This window comes from Heloderma suspectum, chromosome 5 (assembly GCF_057233095.1).
Source record: "Heloderma suspectum isolate Gila_16-S chromosome 5, 16-S_ref, whole genome shotgun sequence".
In the NCBI taxonomy this organism is placed as follows: Eukaryota; Metazoa; Chordata; class Lepidosauria; order Squamata; family Helodermatidae; genus Heloderma; species Heloderma suspectum.
Window position 1 is genome coordinate 100,669,854 of NC_139462.1, and position 27,928 is coordinate 100,697,781.

Below are 27,928 nucleotides of genomic sequence, written 5' to 3' on the forward strand. Positions count from 1 at the left end.
TAACATCCTTTACTAAATGCCCTGTTCACTGTTATTCCTCTCTCTCATGGTACAATATTTTCTCTGTTCTTGATCCTGATACCCTTTGGTACATCAGTGTGGCATTCCCTATATGTAGCTTAAAACAGGATTTGAACCGAAGCTGCTGATCGGGGGGCGGGGGGGGATTAATTCTAATATTGTTGAATTACCTACTTGATAACAAATGACTTCTCAGCTGAGCCATTCAAATCCAATTACAGAGACAAAGATGTTTTCTTTCTTGTGGTTAATCACTGGGTGGAATGGAAGCGAAAATCACTATATGCAGACAAGGCTAAATTCATTTCATCATCATAGTTTACAGCAGTGCTATTAGCAAAACACTTCCCAATGTTGATTTGGAGTAAGGGTTCTAGGAGGTGGGTGGTGCAATTTAATTTGCATCCATGGTTCACATACCACCATCCTTCATGATAAAAAACAGAGCACACGATGCGTGGGACACCCATTCCACAAGATACCTTCGGGAATGGCTGGGAGAACTATGAGATGGTGTGTTCACATAAGGAGGCTTGACAGATAGACCAGAAGTGGCACTGTACTAATCTGGAAGTAGACACAGAGTAGAGGAGGAAAGCAGTGACTGTGCGTGGCACCCAGGGAATGCGGATGGGACTGTATCAGCGGTGGCCTGAGATAAGAGGAGGAGCGCATTCCTGGAAGCCTATGAGGAGCCTTATGAAGGGCCATGGGGTGATAAATAGGGATGCTGGAGAAACCCACCGCAGACTCAGATGAGGCTGGATTCTAAAGAATCCAACCTCCAGAGTCCACGGTGGACCGGCCACACTTACCTCTGGGTGTGGAGGAGTTCCTTCAGGGTGACTCTCCAGCTTCCTAAAAAACACGATACACTAATGGTGCCTTCCATTAGCCTATCATGGGAAAATTACAGCCATAAATGGTGTATTATATGCCATATGTAAACAGCTGCAATTTAGGTAAAAATAAGTGCTTTATGGCCGCAAATGGTGTAAAATGCACCATTTACGGCTGTAATTTTCCCACGATAGGCTAACGTGGGAGGTGGTGGGCTCTCCCTAGGGAGGTGGTGGGCTCTCCCACACTGGAGGCATTCAAGACGGCGATGCTCTGACTTGGATTCCTGCATTGAGCAGGGGGTTGGACTCAATGGCCTTGTAGGCCCCTTCCAACCCTACTATTCTATGATTCTATGAACGGCAGCCGTCATTAGCGTAGTGCATTTTTTAGAAAGCTGGAGAGCCACTCCCCAAGTGGCCCAAATTGCCCCGCAGCGTCCGTCCCCCCGGACCGGACATCCCTAGTGATAAATAATGATGCAGGTGCTGTATATCCAGGTCTGTCTGTTTTCTTTATGAGATTCAGCTGCCTGTAAAAATTCCATTTCCTAATGATGGGCCTGCACACATTTGTTCAACCGCCTGTGTGTGCCATCTCCTGCAGTTCTAGTCTCTAGGCCCCTCAAGGCCAGAGCAGAACCCTTGGTTATTAGGCTGAATTACTTCAGCTGGAATGCTGTGAGGACTTTCCACCCCACCCCCTCCTTTTCCCGAAGGCTGAGGCATATGATTCAGCCAGCTAGGGACTGGCTAAGGAGGCTCGCCTCACATTTGTCAAAGGCTTGTGGGTATAAAGCTCGAGGAGCCAATGCTGGTCTTTGCCTTCATTTAGTTTTATCTCTGACTTGCTTTTCACTTGTGACTCTCAGTGTCACAGTTTGGGCCTTGTTCTATGTGAAGACCCATACACTGGTATGTATGGACAGGTGGAGTTAAATTTTCTTATTTCCTGCCTTTAGTATTGTTTCCATATGTAGTCTGGTTCTTGTGTGCCTATTTCTTTTTCCCTCTTCCCTGATGTAAATAAACTTAACCCCTATATTTCAAGTTCTGTGTGTGCTTCCTTCCAAGTAAGCCTTAGTACTAAATCCAGAGCCTTCTGTTTGGGTGTTGCTGCTGTGTAAAGTTTCAGGCTTGCAGCTTGAAATAGACGGTGCTGGCTTGGGCCCTTATTTCCAAGCCGTAGGGGTGTCCTGTGAAGTCTGAGAGAGTCTCCTGGCTCAGGCTGAAGTGGATGTAAGTGGTGGTGGCAGCCGTGATGGCCCAGGCCTTTAAATAAGTTGCCAGTAGTTTTAGATGGGCCTTGAGATCCATACTGCTTTCTGCTTTGGTGCAATTCCCTTGCTAGTGGGCCTCTTGGCTTGTGAGATGAGTCAAAGGCTGATATCGCCGCCTCAGCACATTCCATGCTAATGAACTACGGTTAATCTTATCAGAGCCTAGGATGTGCCTGAGAAGTGAGGCTCTGTTTATGCTATGTTTATGTCTGTGCTGGGAAAGTTCTGATTGTTTTCTTTTTGAACAAGCACTGTTAACCTATGCTGGGAAAGTTGCAGATGAACGCTAATTAACACTTGCTGCTGTCATGCTGCCTCACTGCTAACACGTATGGCAGAAGACCCATTTTACCCCTTGGCTCTGGGTTCAGAGAAGCTGTCTGATCCAACCATTGGGTATGCCTGTGCGCTGTAAGTACTCAGTAAAGTCTCCTTGTAAGCAAACCTGGATCTGGCTTATCACTATCTCGGCACCTCCAAACCTTAGCAGCTCAGGGCTGGGGCAGCCTACTGTGGTAATTGTTTATCACTGCCTACACTGTAGGGAGCGAGCGTGACACTACCACCCCCGCCTTCACAGTGAACCTGGGAGATAAAAGGGATGCTGATGGGACATTAGTGCACTTACTTTCCACCAGCGCACAAGGCTATATCCTCATATCCCTTATGCTGTCACCCAGCCTTCCCCAACCTAGTGATCTCCAGGTATTTTGGACTTCAGCTCCCATCATCCCCAGCATGGTCAATGGTTAGGAATGGTGGGAGTTGTAGTCCAAAACATCGGGGGGGGGGCAATACTGCTGTAACCAGATGAATCTAGAATAAAAGGCATATGTGGAGGACTGTTCCTAAATGGCTATCTGGAGTAACAACTGCAAAATGGATCACTTTGCTTTTATTTTTGGCATGCTTTGCTGATCAAACCAAGTTATTACTAGTTTTCAGGATAAAATGTAAAATTAAAAGTTTGGTCTAGTTGCTCAGGAATGGGACTGTTCCAGACTGCTTATTCACTCTAGTCACAGTAATAACCATTCTCTTATGCAAGGCCTCCGAATCTCAATGCCCTTTGCAAAGTGCAGTGAATAAAATCTCAGCAGCCACTGCTTTATGGCTCCAGTAGAAACAAAGCCCAGCTCACACGCTTCCTTGCCCTCTACTTTCTCATTTTTTTCCATCTTCAACATAAAATTCATCTCAAATGCCAGGAAGAAGGGGGGAACCATTGTGCCAACTGTGTCTTCTCCCTGCAGATATTGTGTTATATACTGGAACATTTCACACAGTAAGTGTAACCCACTAGAGAATTCCTTGTGATAATGAAGGCTAGAGGCAATGAACAGAAATCTGGGTCACAAGCAGTGAACAGCAATTATCAAAATACTGTGCCAACCAACTACTTTATTACCCAGTGAGTCTAATGGATGGGCTGTAAGAAAATGTTTACCAAGTGAGTTTGTTGACTGGGTTAACACTTAGACTTCAACCTGACAGACATGGGTTCAAATTCCAGCTCAGCCAGGGACTCAATGGGCATCTTTCAGTCTCTGAATTTCAGTTCTTCATCTATATAGCTGAAATACTAACACTATACATAATCCAGAATCATTGCAATGTGATGGGAAATGTTCTTGCTTTCCTGGCGCCTTAAAATATAAATATAATTAAGTTATTAAGCCCACACATGTTGACTTTGCACCGCCTTGAAAAACCTGTTTGTCATCCTCACTCCTCCAGCTGAGTATACCTTGTTTTTGTTGTTTCTTCTTGGCAGCTTTAAGGGCTGTTTCAATTCTTGCTCAAATGATATTTCTGTGTAGGAGAAAGCATGGAGACTGTGTATAGACTGTCAGTCATATGTGAGGATTGTCTGCTTTTCTGTGAGCCCATATGACAGGAAGTGACTGACCTCAGCTTTCTAGCCACTGTCACTGAGTGGCAGGCAAGAGGAGAAGGATGCTGGATAGGGCCAGCCCAAGACAAGTTGTTGCCTGAGGCCACCCACCTAACCAAGTCAAGATGCATAGTACTCAAAGCCAGCCGAGTTATTTTCGTGCATAAGACAGGAACTCCCACAAGCATCTCTTCCCGGCAGTAAAAATACAACAGTAATAAATTAAGGGTGCAATCCTATGCATGTTTAGAAAGAAAAAAGCCCTACAGCTCCCAGCATTCCCCAGCCGGCATGGACGTTTTTCTGTCTAAACATGCATAGGATTTGTCAGGGAGAAGGCCTCATGGGGCCAAAGATATGGTGGGAAAGGGTTAACTTTGTCTTGTATGATTTTAGGTTGTACTTTTAGTGTTTTATGGTAGGAGGGTGTAGGATCCTGCAGGAAGATTTGCAGTTCAGGCCACCTGGAGGGAGGAGGAGATGTGGGCCATGCCAAGATTGAAGCCACCTTATCAGAACTCAAGGCTGAAAACCAGCTCAGCCTCCCAAAGGGCCAGCACAGCTGGAGAGGTGTGAAAAAACCCGCTCATCCTCCTTGAGGGAAGGGAGGGGGGATGACAGAACTAGAAGCTGAGCAGGGAATTAGATAAAATTCATTTATCTAAAATTCAGCCATTCTTTTTTGTCCCTTGGTTTCATTTGGTCCAGGTGGAAGGTGCTGGAACAGTGGTATTGACAAAGGATCCTACCATGAGGTGTGATCAGGCTAAGTTAGGTAGTCTTTTATTGTTTTATTCTATGTTGGGTTTCCTAACAGGGAATTGGTACTTGTGGGAATTCTAAACTGTACATTGTTTTGTTTCTCTTCCCATTCCCTTACCCCTTATTTGTAAATAAATATCTACCTCAAACTATTGCTGCTATTTCTTTCCTGGGTCAGTGCTAAATTCAGTGGCTACTGCCTCCTTCACCAGGTGGGAAGGAGGCTGGGGAGTTCTCTTGGGTCTGGCAGAGCCACCTCAGAGCAGTGGTGGCAGTGGATCAAGGGGGGCTGATAGAGCCCTGGGATCCTGGCTTCCTTTACAGGACCGCACCCTAAATAGCTAACCATTTGCTGCCCTTTCAGGAAACGCCAAATCTGCTGCCTGCCTAATAGTAGAGCCAGCTGTGGGACCGAACCAGTATAAACATTTCTCTTTGGTCCCATCCAGCTCACCAGGCATCCAGCTTAACAGCCACTACTTCTCCTCTCAAGGCAACAGGCAGCACAAGGCCTGCTCTATATAATGTTTAATTCTGCTGCTGACAGGCATAGCACAGTGTGCCTGAAGTCTGGGATACTGCATGCCCTAAAGGGAGAAGCAAGTACGGGGACTAAGTAGCCATGCGCCGGCCTGGTTCACTGGTAGACAAATGACACAGAGGATGTCTTTGTACTTTCTACATATGGAAAGCAGGATTGCACCCCCAGTCTCCACACTTGTTTTTTTTTTTTTTGACGCGTGTGCTGTCTAAGTAGGAAATTCATCACATTTCACGCAGTCCCATAGTCATGCCATACTACCTTGCAAAAGATCCTGGGTCAGAATGAAAGCAAGAACTTGGCAGCTTTCACATACTAAAAAAGGAAGTGCAGCTTTCTACTTCAATAATCTCTTTGCTGATCTCAGAACGTCAACTGCATCCTATATAAGTAAAAGGCTCTGCTGTGGGTTGAACATCTGAGTCCACATTGCAGCAAGGCCATGACTTGCTTTGTTGCTATTAAGGCAGAAATACTGATCCAATTCATTCACACACACACACACACACACACACAAAACGTTTCATCTGTTTTCTTCTCTGCCTCACATTTTGCATTTATATTTCTAGGTAGATTCAGGCAGTTTCATTCCAGAAAAATGCAAGAAGAAGCTCATCAGGGTGTGGCATTCCCTGTCTCCATACTTGATTTACCAACCTTCTGAGATAGTATATATATTAATTAAAGCAAGCATCACTGCTTCTAACCCCCTTAGTGTTATAGATTGCAATCAGTGAGCAACCAGCAGGTGCTAGGAAAGCTGTTATCAGATAGGCTGAAGTCTGCTGAAAATTTACAGCATTTTTTCCTTGGCAGTTGATCTACTTTTTCATCCCAGATTAATTATACTTTGGCGTCTGGGGTAATAAACCCATTTTTCTCTCATCCAGTATATACATAAGCTCTGGCATTAATGAAAGATGTTATCTTTCTAGATTGCTGGATACATAAACTAGTTATGGAAATGGAAATTCATTCATCCAGCAGGCATTGAGAGGTAATGTTAGAGGCAAGCAGGGCTGGGCCATCAACAAGCATGTGGGCAGCTGCTGACTGGCCAGCAGTGTCTTGCATGGACACAACAAGGGCACAATCCTTCACATGTTTAGACAGAAAAAAGTCCTACAACTCCCAGAATTCCCCAGCCAGCCATGCTGGACTGCACCTTAAGGCACTGACATCAGTGGGCCATACTGGGAGCTAATGGCTAGTCAGCAACCATGCCCTGGCTGGTGTTGGCCCAGTCTCCCCATTTCCAATGCTGCTTCTAATGCTGCCAGCCAGAGAGGATGGGGCCCTTCCTGCTCTCTTGCCACTCAGCAGTGGTGACCAAGCACTACCTCCATCCCATATCTCACAAGTTGCATTGGCAAATTTCAAGGGGAAAAGAGTTTGCAGGTTGCCACATTGGCAGCCCTTCAGACGATATTGTTTCTCAGAACACCACACACCGACCAAACACCACAAACAGAGCTTTCCTATCCCCTCAATGTACAATCAGTAGTGTGGTGAAGCTAGGGCTTGCTGGGACACACTGTGCCAGCATTATTGTTGTTGCTGCTGCTGCTGCTGCTGCTGCTGTTGTTGTCAGGGATGCTGACATCATCTGCCACCTCCTGCAGAGTTCCCTATTCTCTCTGACCTTAGCTGTGATTCTCACAGTAGCGGGGGGGAGGGCTCTTCACAACAATGGAATGAGAAGTGCATTCGATTACCCGGAAGCAGCTGGTTGGCAGCGGATTGGTGACGACGTCATCTCTTGTGAAGGAATTGAGACTGCTCTAACTTCACACTCAATCGCTTGTGAAGACAGCCCTTGGGAGGAAATGAATTTTTCCAGCAACAATGACCTGGTTCGCACATAACAGCAAGCCACTGTGGGCGAATTTCCCCACAGCACCTGCCATTTTGCATTGTAAAAGTTCAAGCTGCGGCAGGGGCAGGCCACAGCTTCTTGTTACATGTGAACCCAGCAAGGGTGGGTTGTTGGGGTGGTAAACAAGCCACCCAGAACCCAGGGCCTGTTTTAGGGTTGTGGGTGCCTTGTTAATCACCCCAACAACCCACCCTTGCCGGATTCACATGTAGCAACAAGCCGTGGTGCACCCTCTGCTGCAGCTTGAATTTTCAAAATGGTGGCCAATGTCACAACAAAAGCCCCATGGGGAAATTCACCCATGGTGGCTTCTCTTTACATACGAACCCACTCAATATATTGTTTCCTATTGTAATGCAAATTATTTTCAGGTGGCTTGGAACATTTCTACACCAGGCTAAAATCCTGAAGCCCTCTTCATGCGATCATGCAGATATACCATATAGTTCTACCTTAACTGGGCTCCCATAGCATCAAGAGAAGTCATAATAACTAGCTTTGCTAAAAAGGAGTAAAAGCTGAGGTTTTCCATTAGTTTGCAATGTCTTCTTAAAGATTTTCCCAAACCATAAGCAGTCATCACAATAGTGACTTCTGTGCTGTGCCATTAATAAGGCAAAATAATGCTCTATCTGTGCTCTATCTTTAGACTAGCAAAGTGCTGATGAAGGGTTGACACAGTGCTGGAAATTGCTGACTGCAGTGCAACTGCTATGTCTTTGAGCAAACTCAAAGTGCAGGCATAACAAAAAGGACCACTTGGTAGGTTATGATCCTACACGAATGCACAGGGCTGCCCCCGAGTTAACCACCAGAAGGCTCAGGACTGTGCAGTCTCCTTCCAGCTTAATTAACATAATTGGAACCATACTTCCTGACTGTTCCTCATTATTTAATCATTCCTAGAACATGGATAAGGCTTTTCATCTTCAAATTGATTTACAAGCATGAATAAATTAAATAACATGGACCATCTTCATTTCTGCCCCACCCCCATCAAGTACCTGTTCTATGTTATGTACTTGTAAAATGCTCTCTCTTTTCGTTAAAGCATACCTCTATAAAAGAAAGGCTTGGCCCCTAGAAGACTAATTTTTCTGGCAGGCATAATAAAGTATAATACATAAAACAGAGGATTGTGAGTTAGAATGTGTCTTTCATATACTAAACAGTGGGAAGGAGAAAGAAGTTAACAGCCGTATTCTATTTATGAGCCAGCTATGTGAATGAGTCTTAGGTCAAGTGATAGATAAGGGCAAACCTTCTGCATACTCATACTATTTTTTGTTCATGGTATGGTTGACATATTTCTCTGAAAATTCTGAGGGGTGATTTCTCTTTCATTTCCAAAGCAATGGTGCTAAAATGCTTTCCACAGCATCGGCTAGTTATCCAGATGGCTTTTTGTCATCTTTCCTGTCAGGTGTGAAATGACTCTCTCTCACTAGGTCTACAGTGACTAGTTTAGTTGATTTTGGAGAGGAGAAACTGTGAAAGGTTTTGTGGCTTCTGCCTTTGAATCTACTGCGTATGACTCACAAATGAATGTTGTGTTTATCTTGAGAGGAATATTTTCCCTTGTGTTGTATCCTGTTTACTCTGAAAGTGTTGAGATTCAAATGGTAGGAAACAAAAACGCATAAAATTCATGTCCCACCTTAGCCACTGACTCAGAACCCATACAGATGAGCAAACTACCTCAAGGTGAGCCTTCTCACCACAGCGCAGCTTAGCTGCCTATATTGCCCTGCAAGTACTTACTTACTTATTTATATTCATTCATTCATTAATTCATTTGATTTGATTTGATTTGTACGCCATCTTTCTACCAAGAAAAATGGCAAGGCGGCTTACAATCACAAATAAAACTTGATTAAAACAATAATAAAAATGCATTAAAACACAGTTAAAAACGCAACAATAACAAATAAAAACAGCATTTAAAAAGTAGTACAGATATATGGCAGAATGTGTAGTATAATGTTTGCCTGTAGGGACTCTAACTGTGGAGGCTTTGGGTAACTCCGCTTTCCCATCTGTCAAATGGGAATTTATATTGGCTTACCCAACGGATTTGTCCCCTAAGGATGAACCCAATGAAGACTGCGAAGCACATTAGTAGTGTCATCTACATGATTTTTGATAACAACACTAGATTGCAATTATTTTATTAAATTAAAATGAGATGTTTTCCATAGTTTTTTGTTTAAGTCATAGCTTGCAGAGTATGTTTGCTCAGAAGTAAGTCCCATTGAGTCAATTGGAGTTACTCCTTCCCAAAAGAGTACTATTCAGGCAGCAACCTTCATCTCTCAAAATCAGGCAATGTAAAATTGCAAAGTCAGATCATAACAGAATCAACTTTGCACCTATACGTAAGGTATATGTATGTTTTTGCTGGTGTGTATGTGTTTATATCTACAAACTTATATTGGTTTTTATAGCATTTAAGAGTCATGCCATCCCCAAAGAACACTGAGAATTGTAGTTACGTTAGGGTGCTAAGAATTCTCTGTTAACAGATCCTCAGCCCTCCTCACAGAACTACAGTTCCCAGCATTTCCTGAGGAGAAGGAATAATTTAGATCTGTAACAGAGATACACCCTTAGTTTGCACAAATGTAGACTATTAAATTATCTCTGCTAGTTGAACTGAGGCAAAAATGCATGGAGAAGGTGTCCCAGTTTCTTATGATTTCTATGCAGTTATCTACACCTGATTTCCTGAATGAATGAATGCAGGCGATCAGAGAGAAGTTGTGATAAGCCACTCCTGTAATATCTCTTGACCTGTAGAAAGTGGAAAGGAAATGTCATCTAAATTTGGGCCTGCCATGAGGTATGTTAATGCCAAACATTTCACCGACTTGTTTCTGTACAATGGGACCACTGGAGGCCGGTGGTTCCAATGTCAGTGGGGCAGCCTGGTTTCAGTCAGAACCAGTCAGAGCTTTAAATGAGCTATCCAAGGTGTGAAGCCCCTTTAGAGTTCTGACTGATTCTGGCTTAAACCCAGAGCAGATTCACCGCCCCACTGACATTACAGCCACCAGCCTCCACTGACTAGGGCCTTGAGCCAGGTCTTTGTGTGTAGTCTCATGGCCTTCCTCACTCACTCTATACAGTGACCCTAACATGAGCTTAATATGTATTTAAAATATTATGTTCTGTGCCACCTTTCAACAGCTCAAGACAGCTGACAACAACAGTAAAAAAAAAAAAAGGTTAAAAACCCAAGAAGGCCTCCTTACATAACGTGGCCACCTTACATGTGTAGTCTGAGGTCACTTGATGTAGCCATTTGCTGAAGCTATGCAGCCCTAGGAGCCCCATGTACACTGCCTTGAGTTGCATGATGGAAGAAAGGCAGGATATAAAGGCAGCACTAAAAAAAATGCATGTTTAAATAAAATAATAACCATGGAATCTATCACAAAAGATCAAACAATGATCCAGCAAAAAACAAACCAACTAATCGACTAGCAAGCAAGATGAACTAATATGCAAAAACCCAATAACTAAGCAAACCAAAAAAAACCAGCCAGCAAGATTACAGGACAAATGAAAAAGGTTTTCCTTTGAACCTCTTCTAAAAGTCATCAAGGAAGTACAGCAACACTACAACCTTCATTTGGAAGCAATATTGTTGTTAAATCCAGAGAATTCGTTATCAGACAATGGAGTAATGGCACTGTGATTCAAAGTCCTTTACTGTTAAGTAGTTTACTGATGATAAAAGAAAAAAATTCAGGATGCAATGATAACTATTATATTCCTACCATTTTCTATCACCTTTTCTTTTTCTTTGTTCCCAAATAGAATCTAATTTCCCCTAGTTCTTCTATCATCTGTGCCAACTGCTACTATTTACTTAGCCTTTATATCTCTCTCTCCTGATAACACCCTCCTGCAATATAAACAATCCAAAGAATGCACCAAAAGTATAACCCTGTTTCTCTGAGTAACAAAAGAAACCCTGCTTATTTATTAATGATTTATTCATTTCATTTCTATACCGCCCAATAGCCGAAGCTCTTGTGCTGTTACTTGTTTAACATTCATTTAGGGGCCAGAAAAGTGCTAGGTAGTGTATACATCATAGAAGCAATATGGTCCTGCACTTCTAATTCACAAGCAATTTTAAAGAAACAGAACTAACCAATGCTAATAATTGCTGACACTGCTGTTTATTCACAGATACGCAAGTCACAAATATATTAATATGGAAAGTGGGGGTTGTGGATTATGTTTTACTTTCAAGGAAATATAATGAAGTCCATCTTTAATGTCTATAAAGAAGTCTTAAGGAGGCAAGCCTATACTCACTTATCCAGGAGTAAATCCTACTGAACTGAATGGGGGGCTACTTCTGAGTAGACATGTATAGGATTGCACTGTAAGAGTATCTACACTCCATGGTCTAAATGCATAAAATGATGCATTTAGAAAAGTTGTGAACAACCTATAAACAAATCTCTTGTTATTTGCATTATTGAGATCCTGATATAATTAGCAGGCACGTCTATAACTTCAGAGTTCAGTGAACAATTATATCCAGGGGTAAAAGTTCCTGTGTCCCTGCTGATAGCTGAAGAACTTGCACTGGCCAGTTGATTCAGCTGCAGTTATAAAAGTCAGCTCAGGTTAGCTATGCTGAGCTCACAGAAGATCTGATATCAGGAAGCTTCAATCATGAGCTCTCAGAGAGGATGCCAACACCTGCAAAGGTTCTGCAAGGGTCACAGGGAGATCCACAATGAATCCTTAGTACCAACGGGAGTAACAGACCTACAGCCCAGTTGTATGCATGCTTACTCAGAAGTCCCACTGCGTTCAGTGTGGCTTATATACATGTACCAAGCCATGTTCAAGGCGTTCTTGCTGGTTTAAAAGGCCCTAAACAGCTCAGGACCAGGTCATCCAAGAGACCACCTTCTCCTTTGTAGGCTGCCTTCAGTTGTTACGTTTTGAGAGGGAGGCATGGCTGACGTTCATTAGGTCATGGTGTAGAAGTGGGCCTTCTTCACTGTGGCCCCACCGTGGGGAATGGTCTCCCCATCGAGATCAGGCAGGTTTCTAACATGGAGTGTTTCTGCCAGCAACTAAATACATACTTGTTTGCCTGGACATTTTCTTGACCACTAGCATTACCAACGACCCTTGGTTATTTTAACAAAATATTGTATTGGATTATTATTGTTTTATTGATTGGTGTTATTGTATTTTATTATTATTTCGCTTGATGAACCACTCTGGGATTTTTTTTCAAAGGAACAGCAGTATAAACGTTATCTGGAATAAAATGAATAAATAATGTACATCTGCACAGGACTTCACCATTTACTTCTAAGAGTGAACGAGGTTGTTGGCAGGATTCAGGTCTGGTCCTCAGTATTAGCTCACATCAATAGTATGATCAAGGGTGCCATTCATGGAGGCACCCTTGATTAGGTGTCAGGATCAATTTCAGCTCTGGCCACCTGACTGGTTCTATAGACTGACTACAGCAGTGGACCCCAACATCTTGGCTCCTGCAGGCACTTCCAATGGTGCCTGTGAAGAGGTCCCCAACTTAGTGCCTGTGGGCACCCCCCAAATTTTTGTTTTATACTTTTAATTTTAAATAAAATCTGTTTTTTAAAATATATTACATGGATTTGTATGAAATGCATACAGCTTTCTAGCAATTATACATAGGCTTCAACAAAAGTGGACCAACAAAAGTGGACCAACATAGGCTTCAACAAAATCAGTAAATAATTGAAAAGAGTGTGTACATCAGTGAATATTAAAGAGTTTTTCAGTACAAAATTTATCTGTGTAATAACCTCCTCCCCAAAAGAAGCAACTACTGGACACTGCCAAAACATATGTTTAAAAGAAACATTAGCTGTATTACACTGCCAGCAATTAGCTGAATTGGACAATCCCTTATTAAAGAGACATTGCTGTGTCCAATAGATACAAAACAAAACATTTTGCTGAATAAGACACAACCTAAGTTCCATAGACACGACAGGTAGACACCAAAGCAGCGATCCACTGATAAGGCATTTTGCGGTGGTGCCCACAGCAGTTTCTCAAATTCCCAAAATGTGCCCACAGCAGGGGGTTGGACTCGATGGTCTTGTAGGCCCCTTCCAACCCTATGATTCTATGAGTTCTATGAGGTCCAAAAAAGTTGGGCACCTCTGGACTACAGTTATGATAAACACCAGAATGGGTCTATGTGCTAGATATGCATACCAAAAGCACAAGTCCCTTTGCCTCAAAATGGAAAAGTGCTTGCTTCTTCTATGCTTGATAAAATTGCTATATTGTGAAACATATACAAAAGATGGTAAGAACAGCAGATGTTCTTGAACTGTACTGCTTTTCCATAATTTGACGGTATGCGTACAAGTGCAAGTGTTTCGACCTTGCCCAATCTTGAGTCTTCCCTTTCTGAAATGCAAACTGTTATTCTTCAGCATGTTCATGATTTAATGTCTGATTGAGTCACCAACTGGGCTCCATCTGAGTTCTGAATACCACACAAGATTTACTAGGTTAACTACAATGAATTGCTCCATTCCAACTAGTTTTAATCATTTAGATTTAACATAATAACATGAATTTATTTCCATATCACAAGAAGCATCAGCATCAACCTTTTTTTTCCTTCCCCACCCTACATTTAACATCCGGCCTGATGAAGAACTCTGAAGAACTCAAAAGCTTGCTCACTATTTTGTGACATTTTGGTTGGTCCTAATAAAGGTATTGTCCAACTGTGGGTTTTGGTATTATTCCCATGTGACAGAAGAGAAACATGGCTTTAAAAATAGTGATTTGTCCAAGGCTGGTGAACTGGGATTTGAATTCAGATTGCCAAATTCCAAGTATAGCACACCCATCCACTAGAGAAGAATGACTCTCTTGGTTGCAGAAGCTAAGAACTGTAACATATAATGGCATCCAAGATGCCCCTTGGTTTGGTGTGGCAGGCTGAACAACAATTATATCCCCTCATTCTAAGTCCCAAAATATAAAAGCATGAAGGAAGGACCACCTAGGAATTGTTACATCACCTTTTCTTCTGACTGCTTCAGTTCACACCAAAAGGATGTGGAAAGATGTTGTCATGGCAACTGCATCTCCCTCCTCCTTGAAGCAAGCAAAGGAAGATGAGGTGGGCAGGGGTTTCTATAGCAACCTTTCCACTCCAGACACTAGCAGTAATCAGAGGGAAAGTCTGAAGGGATAAATTACACTCCCATCCCATCCTGGCATTAGTAGAACTACTTTCTAGGAAGATAGAATAGCCTTTTGTGGCACATCTATCTTGTAAAAAGCCAGATGTAAACCACTGTTGTGCCAAATTTCTGTAATGTTTGATTTTTGAGGCAATTGTTGCCATTTTGAAGGGCCAGAAAAGATCTCCAAGCACACACACGCCCACAAATATAGTCCACTCTTTTGCATTTTTTCATGCCTGTTAGCAACCATTGTTCCTCAATGTACTGCTGCACTGGTGATTGCCATTGTTTTACTTGGAAGATCGTCTACACTGTCTGACCCCAACCTATCAGGCATTACATGATGTATATGAATACATCACAGAGCAACATAGCCAGATTTGGAGAGACATCAGTGGGGGCGCACAAAACCTGCAGACCCTGAGGTCTTTTTTTAAAGGAAAAAAAGTGATTGAAAAAGCCATGCATTGAATTGCACAAGTATCTGAATGTTAAAAGCTGTGCCCTCAGCACATCAATACCTGGAGATTAGATAGATAGATAGATAGATAGATAGATAGATAGATAGATAGATAGATTCTGGTGATAAGAATCATTTTTGTTTTGCTAAATATCACTTTTAACTTGTCTGCTATAACTACGAGGAAGGATCAGACACACACTAGCAATGGGCCTTAAGAAAAGGGGAACCCAAGAAAAGAAACTTGGAATGGTTCCATATTGTGCCAGACGTTTCCTGGAACATATTCTCTCACTTTGCGAAGTGTTGCTTTCTCACTTTGCTAATTGTAACCAGGTGAACTGTGACCTCTCTTATTTAGAGAGAATTAAAATGCAGTGTTAGGCACAATGGCCCTTACAAACACCAACTCTGTTACTGGGCTTTTGAAATCAGATGCATTACTTTCTTCTATTAATGTTTCCAAAGGTTACATGATAGATGGGCTCCGTTCATGTTTAATAAAACATACAGAATTAGAGCCAGATTTAGGCATGTGCAATTGGGCTGGTGGAAGAGGGTTTCCTTGCCCCCTCCTACTCATAGCAAACCCTCCAGTCCCCTGGAAATGTTACACTGAGGGTTGGGGTGAGCTGTCAAATGGGGTGAGCTATGGGCAAGGGGAAGGGGGGATCCCTAAAATCTGGTGGAAGCCCCCTCTGTGAGTGCAGCCTTTCCATGCAGAGAAGTCCTCTCCTGGATCCAACCCACAGGGTTTATTAAAACCCATAACTCTTCAAATGGAAAGCTTTTTATGGAGCTGCATCCAGTGGGATTTAGAAGAAATACGGTATAATTGGGCTGATTTTCACACATGTATTCATCGTTTGATGGCTTTCAGCAGAATGCATTAACTTCCTCCATTGAAACATTGCCTTTGTGATGACATGAAAGGTCAGACTTTTGAAGGGCCATTTTGCATACTGAAGCTCTAATCCAGTTGTCATAGACTGTAGGTTTTGCATTCCATGGTTATTTGACCCCAACCTTTACATCTTGTAATCTTCAAGGCATCACCAGACTCTTTGTTGTTTGGCTATTCCCTATGGGAACAGCTGCTTTGACATTCTGCATCACCACAGACCTCTCTGGATGCAATGTGACACCGGGGCTGCCTTGTATCTGTGGATAGGTCCAAACAACCTGATGAGGAATATTTCTTAAATGCTTGGTGGTGACTGGACTCCACAGAATTTCTCCCAAGTGGATATACTTTAGAAATATTGTTAGTTGGTTAGTGGTTGAATTGCAGATTCGCAACAGAGAAACAACTTATATGAGCCCTCATTCTGTTGCCACTAGGAACTGACCATGTCCTTCATACTGCTTCTCTGCTTCTCTCACCATCCCTTCTACCCCTTTTTGTTTTCAGGAGATTGCCCTAGCTGTTGAGTAGATGGTCCCCTGAGATTCAAAGCATTGGCAGCTCCAGGTTTTTGAGGGCTGTTGGGCAAGATGTTGACCAGGTTCGCACAATCATGGAGGGAAAATAAGCCATGGCGGCTTATTTTCCCTCCCTGCGCAACCTGATCACAAACAGCGTAGTTAGCATAATTACCCTCATGGAGTGCAAGTTGTTATGACCTCCCAATCCAGCGAGGGTAGATGGCTGGGATGGTTTACAAAGCACCCTGCAACCCTAAAACAAGCCATTATGCTAATGAGGTGGCTTGTGACCGGCACACACACGTGGGGAGGGAAAGTAAGCCACCCATGTACAAAACTGAAAGTAGTCAGACACTCCTTATCAACCTTTCCCTTAGCAACCTTTCCCTGCTGGTATCACCCAGAACTGATTCCCCCATACAACCATTTCTAAATCACTTTAGTTCCTCCACGCATTACACCCTCCATGATCATGCGAACCTGCCCACCCTCAGTGTCCCCCCCCCCATTGAGACTGATCATGCCATCATGGGTTAGCAATCAAATAACAAACCTATGGTGGCTTGTCCTTAGGGTGGCTTATTGTGACACGCAAACCAGCCCAATGAGTCTTCCTTCTAGACACCATTATTACCAACTGCTATTGCTCTTTATTCTCTTTGTCATCACAGCTACCACTTGCTTGCTTGACAGGCAGAGAACAAGTAGGCACTGGCATCTACTGGTTCTCCTTCTCACCACTACCATTCTCTGGGCCAAAATGAAAGGCAGGTGAACAAGCAGGTTGCAATGGTGAAGAGGGGGAGCAACTACAGGGCCCCAGCCAGTGGGCCCCAGCTGCAGTGTGGCTCCTTAGCAAGTACCCAGCTATGCCTACCCCTGATGCTAGCCCTGATTTGGTGTAACAAACCAGCAAGTGGAGGCACCAGAAGTGGAGTAACGTCAAATAAGGTGATTTTTATAGCTGCCTGCACAATGTTGTAGAGCTTTTCTGCACAAGGCTGTTAATCATTGTATCTACTTTCAGTTTCATTGAAGAATTAAGATCCAAACTCTACACAAAGAGCTTTTCTTTTCCTGCTTCTCCATTACATATCCTCTAGGTAGAGCTGTGCTATAGTGGAAGAGTGCAAATACACAAGTAGAAACAGCACTTCCAAAAATAATACCCCATTTTCCCAGTTCTAAAAAGAAAGAAAAAATGGAAAAGTGCTCTGAATAAACAGAAGCACAACTGGGAGATCACAACATCATCTGTAGAACACATAAACAACCATGAGTCAGGAATCTTGAGCACACAATAAATGCCTCGTGTAGGAAAGCTCTTAGGAGTAAATCCAAAGGTGTTTGGTTTTCTAGGGGTGGGGCTATTTGAACTGTGAAGGTGTTTTTAATTGCCTAGTGATGCCTCTTTCAAAGCTATATTTCTCGATGCAGTTGCCTACCTGGAATTCAGTATGTATGTTGGAGCGCTGAAACCACATCCACTCACCCACACCTTTTGCATACAAAGTAATATATTCTAGGAATGCAACTGATGCAATGTGCACATCCACATTGCAATGCTTATCCAGGACCATTGAGTTAAGCGGAGGCATATGTCTTTTGATGCATACTGGGGCTCACATCTCCATTGTTGCATGCGACTAGGGACAGAGCCAATAAACAGGAATAATAATCAACATATTAAGGCTTCAAAAAGAGATATTTAAAATATTTAAATATTTAAGTATTTTATTAAACCAGAATTAAAATTAAACAATCAATATTTTTAATCTTGTCTATTTTCTAAGAATACAAATGTTTTGGGTTTAGTATGAATAAACCATAATTTCCATGACTTATTTTTCTAGGATTCCTATTTTTAAAGTAGCAGATTGCAGGCTAAATATAGAAAATGGGGGTGGGGAGAGGAAGTTCAAGTGGAGCAATTTCATTTTTCCTACAATTAGTAAGAATCAGGCCTTATTAAGAGAAAGAGTTCTAACTATATTTTCAGATGCTTTTCCTGTATCAGATTTTGGCTGCAATCCCATACACACATAACCAAGAGTAAACCCTACTGAATACTGTGGGATTTACTTCCAAGTAGACATGTATAGGATTGTGCTGTTAACATTCTTATCTGGACAAGTTGATGAAAGTATATAAATTTTACATAAAGGGGATAGAAGATATGCTGGTTAAACCTGCTAACAGTTATATAATATGACTGACTGGAAGATGATATATCCACATATTTCCATTCTTAATCCATTTTCAGAACCTGAAAATTAATGCTTCACATACGTAATCATTCCAGGATTTCACATGATGTGCAAAAAGCACACGTTATTTTTAAACTGAAAATCACCGGAAGGAAAAAATGATGAGAGAGATGCATAACTTATTTGAATTACGGATTTGAGACATCTCACAAGGAATTACTGTCATCTTCATTAAGAAGGATGGACACAATCCAGCCAAAGTTAAGCATATTTAAATCCCATGGATTTCAACGGCAGAGAGTGACAGGGCAATCTTTTCCATGTCAACTCAGAAGAAAGTCCCACTGAGTTCAATGGGACTTACTCCCAGAGAGTAGTGCATAGGATTGCAGCCTTACTTAACTCTCCCACAGAAATCAGTGACTCTTAAAAATACTTAACGGAGGCTAGATCATGTCTCTGTGCTTGTATAAGCCAAGAGCAGTTTTCAGGGATTAATTTGAGCCAGAACTCACTAGGGTTTAGCACTCCCGGGGCCATGTTAAGTAGTAATACAGCAGAACGAGCCTCTGAGCATCTGCAGAACGCTTTTTCCTCACTGTTGTGGGCCACTTCAAAGTTCAAACATGACAAAATTCCTACATGTTAGAAAAGTATTGCAAACACTACGTACTCTCCTTTACACTTTAAAGCTAGGTTTGCATAGCAGAAAAGAGACTTGGCAGTAAACTCAGAAGTCCACAACACGTGTTTCCTCTGCTATGAATCAACTCATACAAGCCTTACACAAGTTACAGTTTTTGAGCCCCAGCTGTGAAAAATCTGAACAACAACAATAACGAGGATGAGGATGTCTTGTTGTGGGGACAATATGGTTTTTTACTCTACAGAATTGGCCCATGTTTGAAGAGTTCATGAGTAACCACACCACATCTTGGATTAAAAGGACATGCTTTCAGTACGGAAGCAGTCCAGTTCAGATGGCAGATTCCAAAGGGAGTGCCATATTTAATCTCCAATTTACACCTTTTTGGTGTAATCCAATTGACAAAGTATATAAAACATGATGCTAGGTAGTTGGGTACTTTGCCCACCATGCATACAATAGCCAGGATCCAAAGAACCATTACTCCAGTTCCATGTGCTCCAGGAAACATTGAGCATGTGTTCCTTGAAACCAGCTCCCATGCCACATGGCATACCACTTGTGAAATGGAGGAGGCTTTAAAGAAAAAAAATGTCGGAACTCCCAAGAGACATGGCGAAGCTGTTGGGAGAACTCTTTGGATCCTGGCCAATTGATGTACAGGTGTATGTCAATTCCTGTTATTTCCTCATTGACTCTGCCACATTCTGTCTGAACTAGGGATCACAGGTATTAGGCATGCATGTGGTGTACTAACAATGTAAACATGTATAACCCAAGTCACACAACGTGATGTTCATGCTGCCTCCATCACATGAATGACTACTGGGATTCAGATGGTTTGAACTGGACTTCCAGTTTGTCTCAGTATCCTTCGCTCCTCCTTGAACTGTGATGTAATTGCCCGTATGTTTACAAATGGGATAAAATGTCTGGTGCAGTTATTAGAAGCATGAGGCTCACTTTGCAGCCCCGAACAGTGTGTTAGGATAGGATCCAACAGAAACAAAGAAGGCTGTACATCCCAAAAGTACTTGAAAATATTTTTCATGCAACATTTTGGTTGACAATCTCTTCAGGTACCATTGAGGTGTTCATCTTTGGTTTTCTTGGGTAGGATTAAACCTGCAGGCTACCTGTTGGCCATCACTGATATAAACAATGTCAAAGAGTGTCAGTGCTATTCAAGTACAAAAATATCAAAGGTTGGCATGGATCTCTGGATCAAAAGGTGTGAGTGCAGAACCTCTCATATCATAAATTAACCACTGGGGTATTGTTATGGAATGAGCTCTGAATTTTGAGCATGCACAGACAACTAAAAAGCAAGGAGTGCACCTTGGGAGATACGAAAGTGGAGAAAAAAAGTAGCTGTAAGTTAGGAGCAAAGCTAGTTCACTTACCTCAAACACTTTGGTTAAATTGTCAAAGAGTACTTGACCAGCGCTGACTTTGTGCTTGACTCCTCTAACTGTACCATTTTTGCTGAGGATGTTGACTCTTTTAGTGCCAAATCCCCTCTCTTTGGCTGCTCTCATTAATACGAACAGATCATCGGTCTCATTCTCGTTTTCATCACATTCAGATCCAAGGTTTCCATTGTGCTGTCCATCAGATTCACTCAGTCGGCTGTTTGGGTCAGTTTCTGTGCTGCTAGTGCATTCAGAATCCAGGGAATCAGATGGTTCTCCATCAGCATACACCTCCTTTAGCACTCTCCCGCTATGAGAAGATGCAATTCGAAATCGGACTTTCCTCGGCTGCCTCTCACCCTCGCCCTTGGTGTCGCTCTTAAACATTGTCCCATCCATTGATATAAGCCGCTTACATCGTCCTGGTCTAGGTTGTCATCGCATTTGCCAGTTTCTCACACTTAAAACAATATCAAAGTTGTTTTCCAGTGACAGCGGCACTGCTCATATGAAGCTCACATCTAAAGGAAAGAGGATTCCCAAGAAGCTACAGTGCTGTTCTGCCATTAATAATGAATGGCTGTGTGTGCTATGGTTACCTTTAAACTAAAACCTGTAAAATGAGATCCTCCATTAAATATGAATGATCCATTGTGTACTTTTTTCAGCGGCAGAAGGCGGAAAACACAGAGAAAGAAACGTCGTATGATTAAAAAACGAACAAACCTTGAAGCTATATCTAAGACTTATGCATGGGTTAATAGAGAAAAAGAAGTAGTAAAGATAAATTAAAAAATCTTCCTGAGCTCCGGTTTCCAGAGACCTAGTGTGGTGGTGGATCCCTCATGTGCCGATTGGACCTATCTGAAAGTTGATGTCCTCAAATGACATGTTCTTGAGCAATCTTAGACCAGTCACCTGTTACACCTTCCAACCCGAGTCTTCTTGAAATTGCTCAAATGGCAGCTGGTAGTATGTAGTACGTTGGTTCACCACAACTTGAGGCAGTTGGGTTGCATGGACCTAATTGAAAGTGGCTATCATGTCTTCAAGGGCCGTCTTCTAGAGCGATCTTGGGCAAATCTGCATGCTCCCTGCCTGCCATCTGCAGTGGCACTGGCAGCTATTCCCATCTCGAAGTCTTGCTCACTGTGAAGTTGGGGCAGTTTCGGACTCCCTCTTTGAACATGTCTGTGATGCCGCCTCTCTCCCTTCCTTGAAATGTCTCCTCAGAACCCACCTTATTCGTATGACCTCATGCATGTTCACTCAGAAGTAAGTCCCACTATATTTAATAGAGCTTGTAAGTGCATTTGAATTGCAGTTAGCCAGTGCAATCCTTGGCCACCTAATGCGAAGAGAAAACTCTCTGGAAAAGACCCTGATGCTGGGAAAGACTGAAGGCAAAAGGAGAAGGGGACGGCAGAGGATGAGATGGCTAGATAGCATCACCGATGCAATGAATATGAACTTGAGCACGCTCCGGGAGAGAGCGCAGGACAGGAAGGCCTGGCGTGCTATGGTCCATGGGGTCACGAAGAGTCGGAAACGACTGCATGACTGAACAACAACAACAAGTGCAATCCTAAAGTGAGAGGGATACAGAATTTTATTTTTATTTTTGTCCTTCCCATTGCTTCCAGTGGGAAGGAATTTACTACACCTGCGGCTTTTCTGCACAAGGCTGTTAATCTGCTATATCTACTTTTGGCTTCCTCACAGAACTGAGATATCAGCACTACACAAAGAGTGTTTCCCTTCCTGCTTTTAAGCTACATAACCTCTAGATGGCATTGTGGTATAGCAGAATCATGCAAATACACAAGTGTGTTTGTGGGGGGGTTACTTTCAGTAATAATACTGCATTTTCCCTGCTCTAAAAAAAACTGGCTGAAATGTCTCTTTAAAAACAGAAGCAAAACCGGAGGGTCACAATGTCATCTAAAGAACCTGTAAACTGTGAGTAGGGAATAACAAACACACAATAAATGGCTCATGTAGAAAAGCTTAGGTCTTGAGTTGGCATAGTTTCCAGCTCTGGAGGCATGTTGGGGGAATGAAGTGGCCTAGGATCCTGTGGATTCTTGGCTATCCCAATACACACACACCCCAACTGGCCCATTTATGGCCCTACAATGGCGGAAACATCACCAAGCTTTATGCATACATAACAGCATTTCCCCATTTTCTTTCCTCCTTAACTTTGTCTCTTCCTCCATCCCTCCCTCTTCCTGTCCCGTTCCCCCCACCCACCCTGGCCTATTTTAGACTGAAAGCTCCTTGGGAGCAGAAACCTGTCTATGTTACCTATGTAATTCTATAAAGCATGCCATGTACATTGATTGGGTAAATAAATAAATAAATGACATATTTTTGGTCTAATGCCAAAATCAAAGGAAATTTGGAAGTAACTTTGGAGGCAACATATCAGAGTTTTGAGAGAAGCGAAAGAATTTCAATAAGACTAGCACAATTTCACACGTCTCTATGACAAACTGTTTTTAAAATGTATACCAACAATTTTCCTACTCTTATGTTTCTTTTAATTTTAAAGCTTGAAGCTTTCAATTAAAGTGAAAAGTAAAATTGAGATTAGGGTTTTCAGTTATTTGAAATATACATTGATTTCAATAACCTGAATGAATCCAATACATCTTTCTTGTATATTGATCATTTTTTCAAAGTTAAAAGCATTTGCACATTTCCATATTTGTATGATGCCAGTTTCACATCATTAATTCATGTAAAAATTGAAAACTTCTGAGTGATGAACTCTGCTTGCATATTCTCAGAGAAAGCTGAGTTTGGCTCTGGATGGAGGATTGCTATAACTATTATTTAGGAGTTAGAATTGTTGACCTTTAATAATACTTTGGCGAGGGTTGTATTACTTGTGATGGCAAGGGATGTTGTAATTACCAGACTAAAATTTTAGGGTACAACTTGTGTGAGAAAAAATTGCAAGACTCGTAATAAGAATTTAAGCAACTCATAATTCTAGGGATGTCAGAGAATTCCACCACGGATCTCCGTGAGGCTGAATGCCAGTGCATTCAGCCCCCCGAAATCCATGGCGGAACAAAGCCCCCCTGCCCCCCCGCCCCGCGAAAGGCGCGCGAAATGGGACACCTACCTGCTGCCGTTCATGCTGACTTGCGAATGGTGGCCGTGTCCGCAGCTGCCATTCTCTTCATCACTATAGCCGTGATAGGCTATGAAAATACTTACATAGCCTATCACGGCTAACGCAGGGATGCCATTTGCGTCCCTACGGAAGCTGTGATAGGCTGTGTAAGTATTTACGTAGCCTATCACAGCAAAAAAAAGGGAACGCAAATGGCGGCGGCTACGATGGCCAGTTGCGTTCCCTTTTTTTTTGGCCGTGATAGCCTACGTAAATATTTACGTAGGCTATTATGGCAAAAGAGGGGCGCAAATGGCGTAGTGGCCACCATTTGCGTTCCCTTCTCTTTTTTTTCACCGTAATAGGCTACGTAAATATTTACGTAACTTATCACGGAAAAAAAAAGGGAATGCAAATGGCGGCTGCCATAGCCGCCGCCATTTGCATTGGCTGTTTTTTTGTGGGTTGTTTGCCGTGATAGGCCATGTAAATATTTATGTAGCCTATCACAGCAAAATACAGGGACGCAAATGGCAGCGGCTACGGCAGCCGCCATTTGCATCCCTGCAGGCTGCCCAGTGGCCGGATGTCTGGCTGTGGGAGGCCCCGGCCGGCGGCTCTGCGGAATTTCCGCGGAGCCAGCTGGAGAGAATTTAGGGGGGAGGGATGGAACACCTCCCCCCCACCGCGAATGTCACCCTTCGAAAAGGTAAGTGACTTTTGTACATCCCTACATAATTCATGAACCATTTATGAGGCAAGCCCCATCACCCTCACCGAGTTCTCCAGCAGCTCAGAATGCTTCCCAGCAGCAAGGAATGTTCCCAAGCAGGAAATGGGGCAGCATCCCAACCTTAATCCTAAGGCCTCCGCTGCCAAGGGGCTTTCCCACCAACAATTCCACTCCCCTTACTAGAGTAAATTTGGGAAAGAACCAGGGGGTGGGGTCTGTACGGGCTGAAGATTAGAAAACACCAGGCCTCATTATGCTCAACATCCCTTTGGAAGCACAATATGCCTTCAGTTCACAATGAGGCAGAGCTTAAATGAGTTCATTCAAGCTTGATCCAAATCCCAAATAAACTTATTTGAGATGGGTGGACCCATTCTGAATTGAGGTGGTGGAGCTCATACATGACTAGTTCTTACCTGACTCCAGTAGTGAGGGAGCAGCAACCTTGGACCTCCTTCCTGAGCTGCTGAGTCACATGAGAAACCTGGGACCATGCCAGAGGACCCCAACTTCCTGAGCTTTTCTACACGAGGTTGTTAATCCACTGTATGTGCTTTTGGTTTTGTCACAGAACTGAAATCCAAGCGCTACATGAAGAGTGTTTCCTTCCTTTCCTGCTTTTCCACTGCATAACCTCCAGGTGGTGCTGTGGGATATTGGAATAATGCCATGAAACAAATAGAAAAAGTGTTTTCTTTCACTTTCATAAATAATACCACATTTCCTCTTTTTAGTTTCTAAAAAACCTCACTGAAAGTGCTGTTTAAAACAGAAGTAAAACTGGAGGGTCACAATGTCAACTAAAGAACGCGTAAACAAATGTGAATAGGGAATGACAAGCACAATAAATGCTTTGTGTAGAAAAGCTCCCAGAATGTTGACAAAGGAGTAGAGAGGAGCTGCAGCCTGGCTTTCTCCCACATGATTTGGAGCTTCTCACTCTAATCCAGCATTGCAACAAAGAGCAGCCCCCATATCACCAGAGTAATATAATAACCCACCCTTAGCATTTATATCAGGCTTTCCCAACCCAGCACCCTCTGGATGTGTTGGACTACAACTCCCATCATCCCCAGCCAGTACACTCACCAATGGCCATGTTGGCTGAGGATGACAGGTGGTGTAGCTAGGGATGCACGTATCTTGTAAAATCCATTCCCTCTGTGTTTTGCGGGTTGTCAGGTGCCTTTCGTTCTGTCAGCCACTCATTGAGGGAACTGGATTTTTTCCAACTCACCCAAATTTGCATAAATTCACATTTGCACAAATTCACACTTGTGGGAATGCCCAACCACCACCCCTGCACTAATCCCTCCCCAAATGTACATTGTCATGCTTAACCTACAGGGGAAACATGCATTTTCAGCCAGTGTTTTTTTTTATTTTACATATTTTTCTATGACTAAATTTGCGTGAAATTCCGGAAAGTAAAAAAACTGATCCTCAGGTCCATGGAATCTGTGTGAATTGGGAAAAGCCAGTCCACTGCACAATCCATGGGTCAGATTCACTGAAATCCGAATTCATGTGATTCTGTTGTGGATTTTTCTGACATCCCTAGGTGTGGCCCAACGCATCTGGAGGGCACCAGGTTGGAACAGGCTGATGTATATAAATCTTTCTGAGTGTTTAAAGGGCTTCACAGGGCTCTTTATGACAAATCTTTACAATAAGTTGGGATGTACGAAAGTCACTTACCTTTCGCAGATTATGTTGATGGTGGGGGGGGAGGTGCTCCGCTATTTGCATTCCCCTTATTTTCACCATCTTAGTCTACGTAAATCTTGACATAGACTAAGACGTGCCAAAATAAGGAACGCAAATGGCGGCGGCCGTGGCCACCGCCATTTGCGGACGCACATTGGTTTTTTGGTTTTTTTAAGTCAGCCATGATAGGCTATGTAAAGATCACGGTTTTTTTTTTAAACCAAGCCGTGATAGGCTACGTAAATCTTTACGTAGCCTATCACGTCTTTTTTTTTTTTTAAACTGGAAATGGCGGCGGCAGCCGATTGGAAGACCAGCCGCCACCACCGCACCACCGCCGCAGCCGCTGCCGGAGCCGCCGCCACCAGGAACATCCGCCCCAGGTAAGTCTCATCCCAGGGGGGGCGGGAGGGCAGACCGTTCCGCCCCGAGATCTGTGGCGGAATTCTCTGACATCCCTATAGGTAAGGACACAATCCTATGGCCACTAGACAGCAGCTAGATGGCCATAGGATTGGTCAGTTTCCAGGAACCGACTTCAGAGCCTGCCCTCTGAGGTCGGTTCCCAGAGAACCGCCTCCCTGTCCCGTCTCCCGCCGCCTCGTAGGTGGCACAGATTGTCCCCGTGCTCTGCACTCGTAAGAGCAGCGTGGAGCAGGGGGGAAGAGGGCATTCTCGGGGGCGTGGAGGGGAGTTCGTAACTGCTGACACAACACTTCCTATGTGTCTTTCCAGCCTCCCCACCCTGCGCTCCAATGTCCTGCAGCTAGATAGCTGAAATTGGCCAGCTAGTCACAAATGCAGGGCGGCTGGAACACGGAGGAGATTATCTCCTCCGTGCTGCTCCCGCCATTCATTGGATAGGCGGTTGCCTCCAAGTTCGGAGGCACCTGACCATCCCCATAGGATTGCTCCCTCCTCCTTACAACAACCCTGTGAGGTAGTACAGGAAATCACCCCATATCAAAGAAGGAAGACAGAGATTAGGAGATCTGAAGCAAGGTTTTCTTGACTTATATCACATGTCACACTCTTAGCCATGACAGTACACCTTAAAGTTTCCAAGCTTTGAGGCAAGATTGATTTGCATGTTTATAGCATAGGGCTTTGTTTTTTTGTTTTTCCGTTTTGGAGTAGATATTAGGGGTATACATGGAACCTGGCTGCTATAGAGCAACGCGGGCTTCGTCCAAGGCAAAGCAGGGCTTCCCCCAAAGTGCTTAAAGCAAACAGGGCTCCCTTGGAGCTCTGTGTTCACCTTGGAGAGTCAGAGGACACAGAGTCAGTATCAGACAGTCTGTTAAAAATGGTTACATTTCCCTTCCAAGCTCTCAATAAAATGAAAATGGCAGCCGGGGGGGGGGGCAGGGAAAAGAGTGACAACACAATATACAATTAAAAGCAGCAGAGGCTAGAATCAGGCATAAGAAGAACTAGAAGTATAAAGACAAAACCACTTAAGATACAGAGGAGATACAGGGGATTAAAAGGCCTGAGGGAATAAAAAGGTATTTGCCTGGCACCGAACTTATCTGGGGAGAAGAAAATTACCCCCAATCGAGTTCTTTAAAAAAAAAAAAAAAAAAACGGGGCAGGGGGAGAACTTGGGTAAGTTTTCCAAGTTGATCTGAGGACCCAGCCTATAAATTACAGGCATTAATGTCTAGCGATGTTAGAGAATTCCACCACGGATCCCAGGGGGGCCGAATTCCAGTGAATTCAGCACCCCGGAATCCGTGGCGGAACAGAGCCCCCCACCCCTC

General features: G+C 43.2%; 1 protein-coding gene across 1 annotated transcript in view; it reads right to left on the bottom strand.

Annotated features, from left to right (window-relative positions):
* GRXCR1 (glutaredoxin and cysteine rich domain containing 1) overlaps positions 1 to 21,000 on the bottom strand; it is a 41,727-nt gene extending 20,727 nt beyond the window's left edge. The window contains exon 1 of the mRNA XM_084859779.1: positions 20,593 to 21,000. Coding sequence (XP_084715905.1) covers positions 20,593 to 21,000 — 408 coding nt within the window. The remainder of the gene's footprint in view (positions 1 to 20,592) is intronic.
* Between the last annotated feature and the right edge of the window lie 6,928 nt (positions 21,001 to 27,928).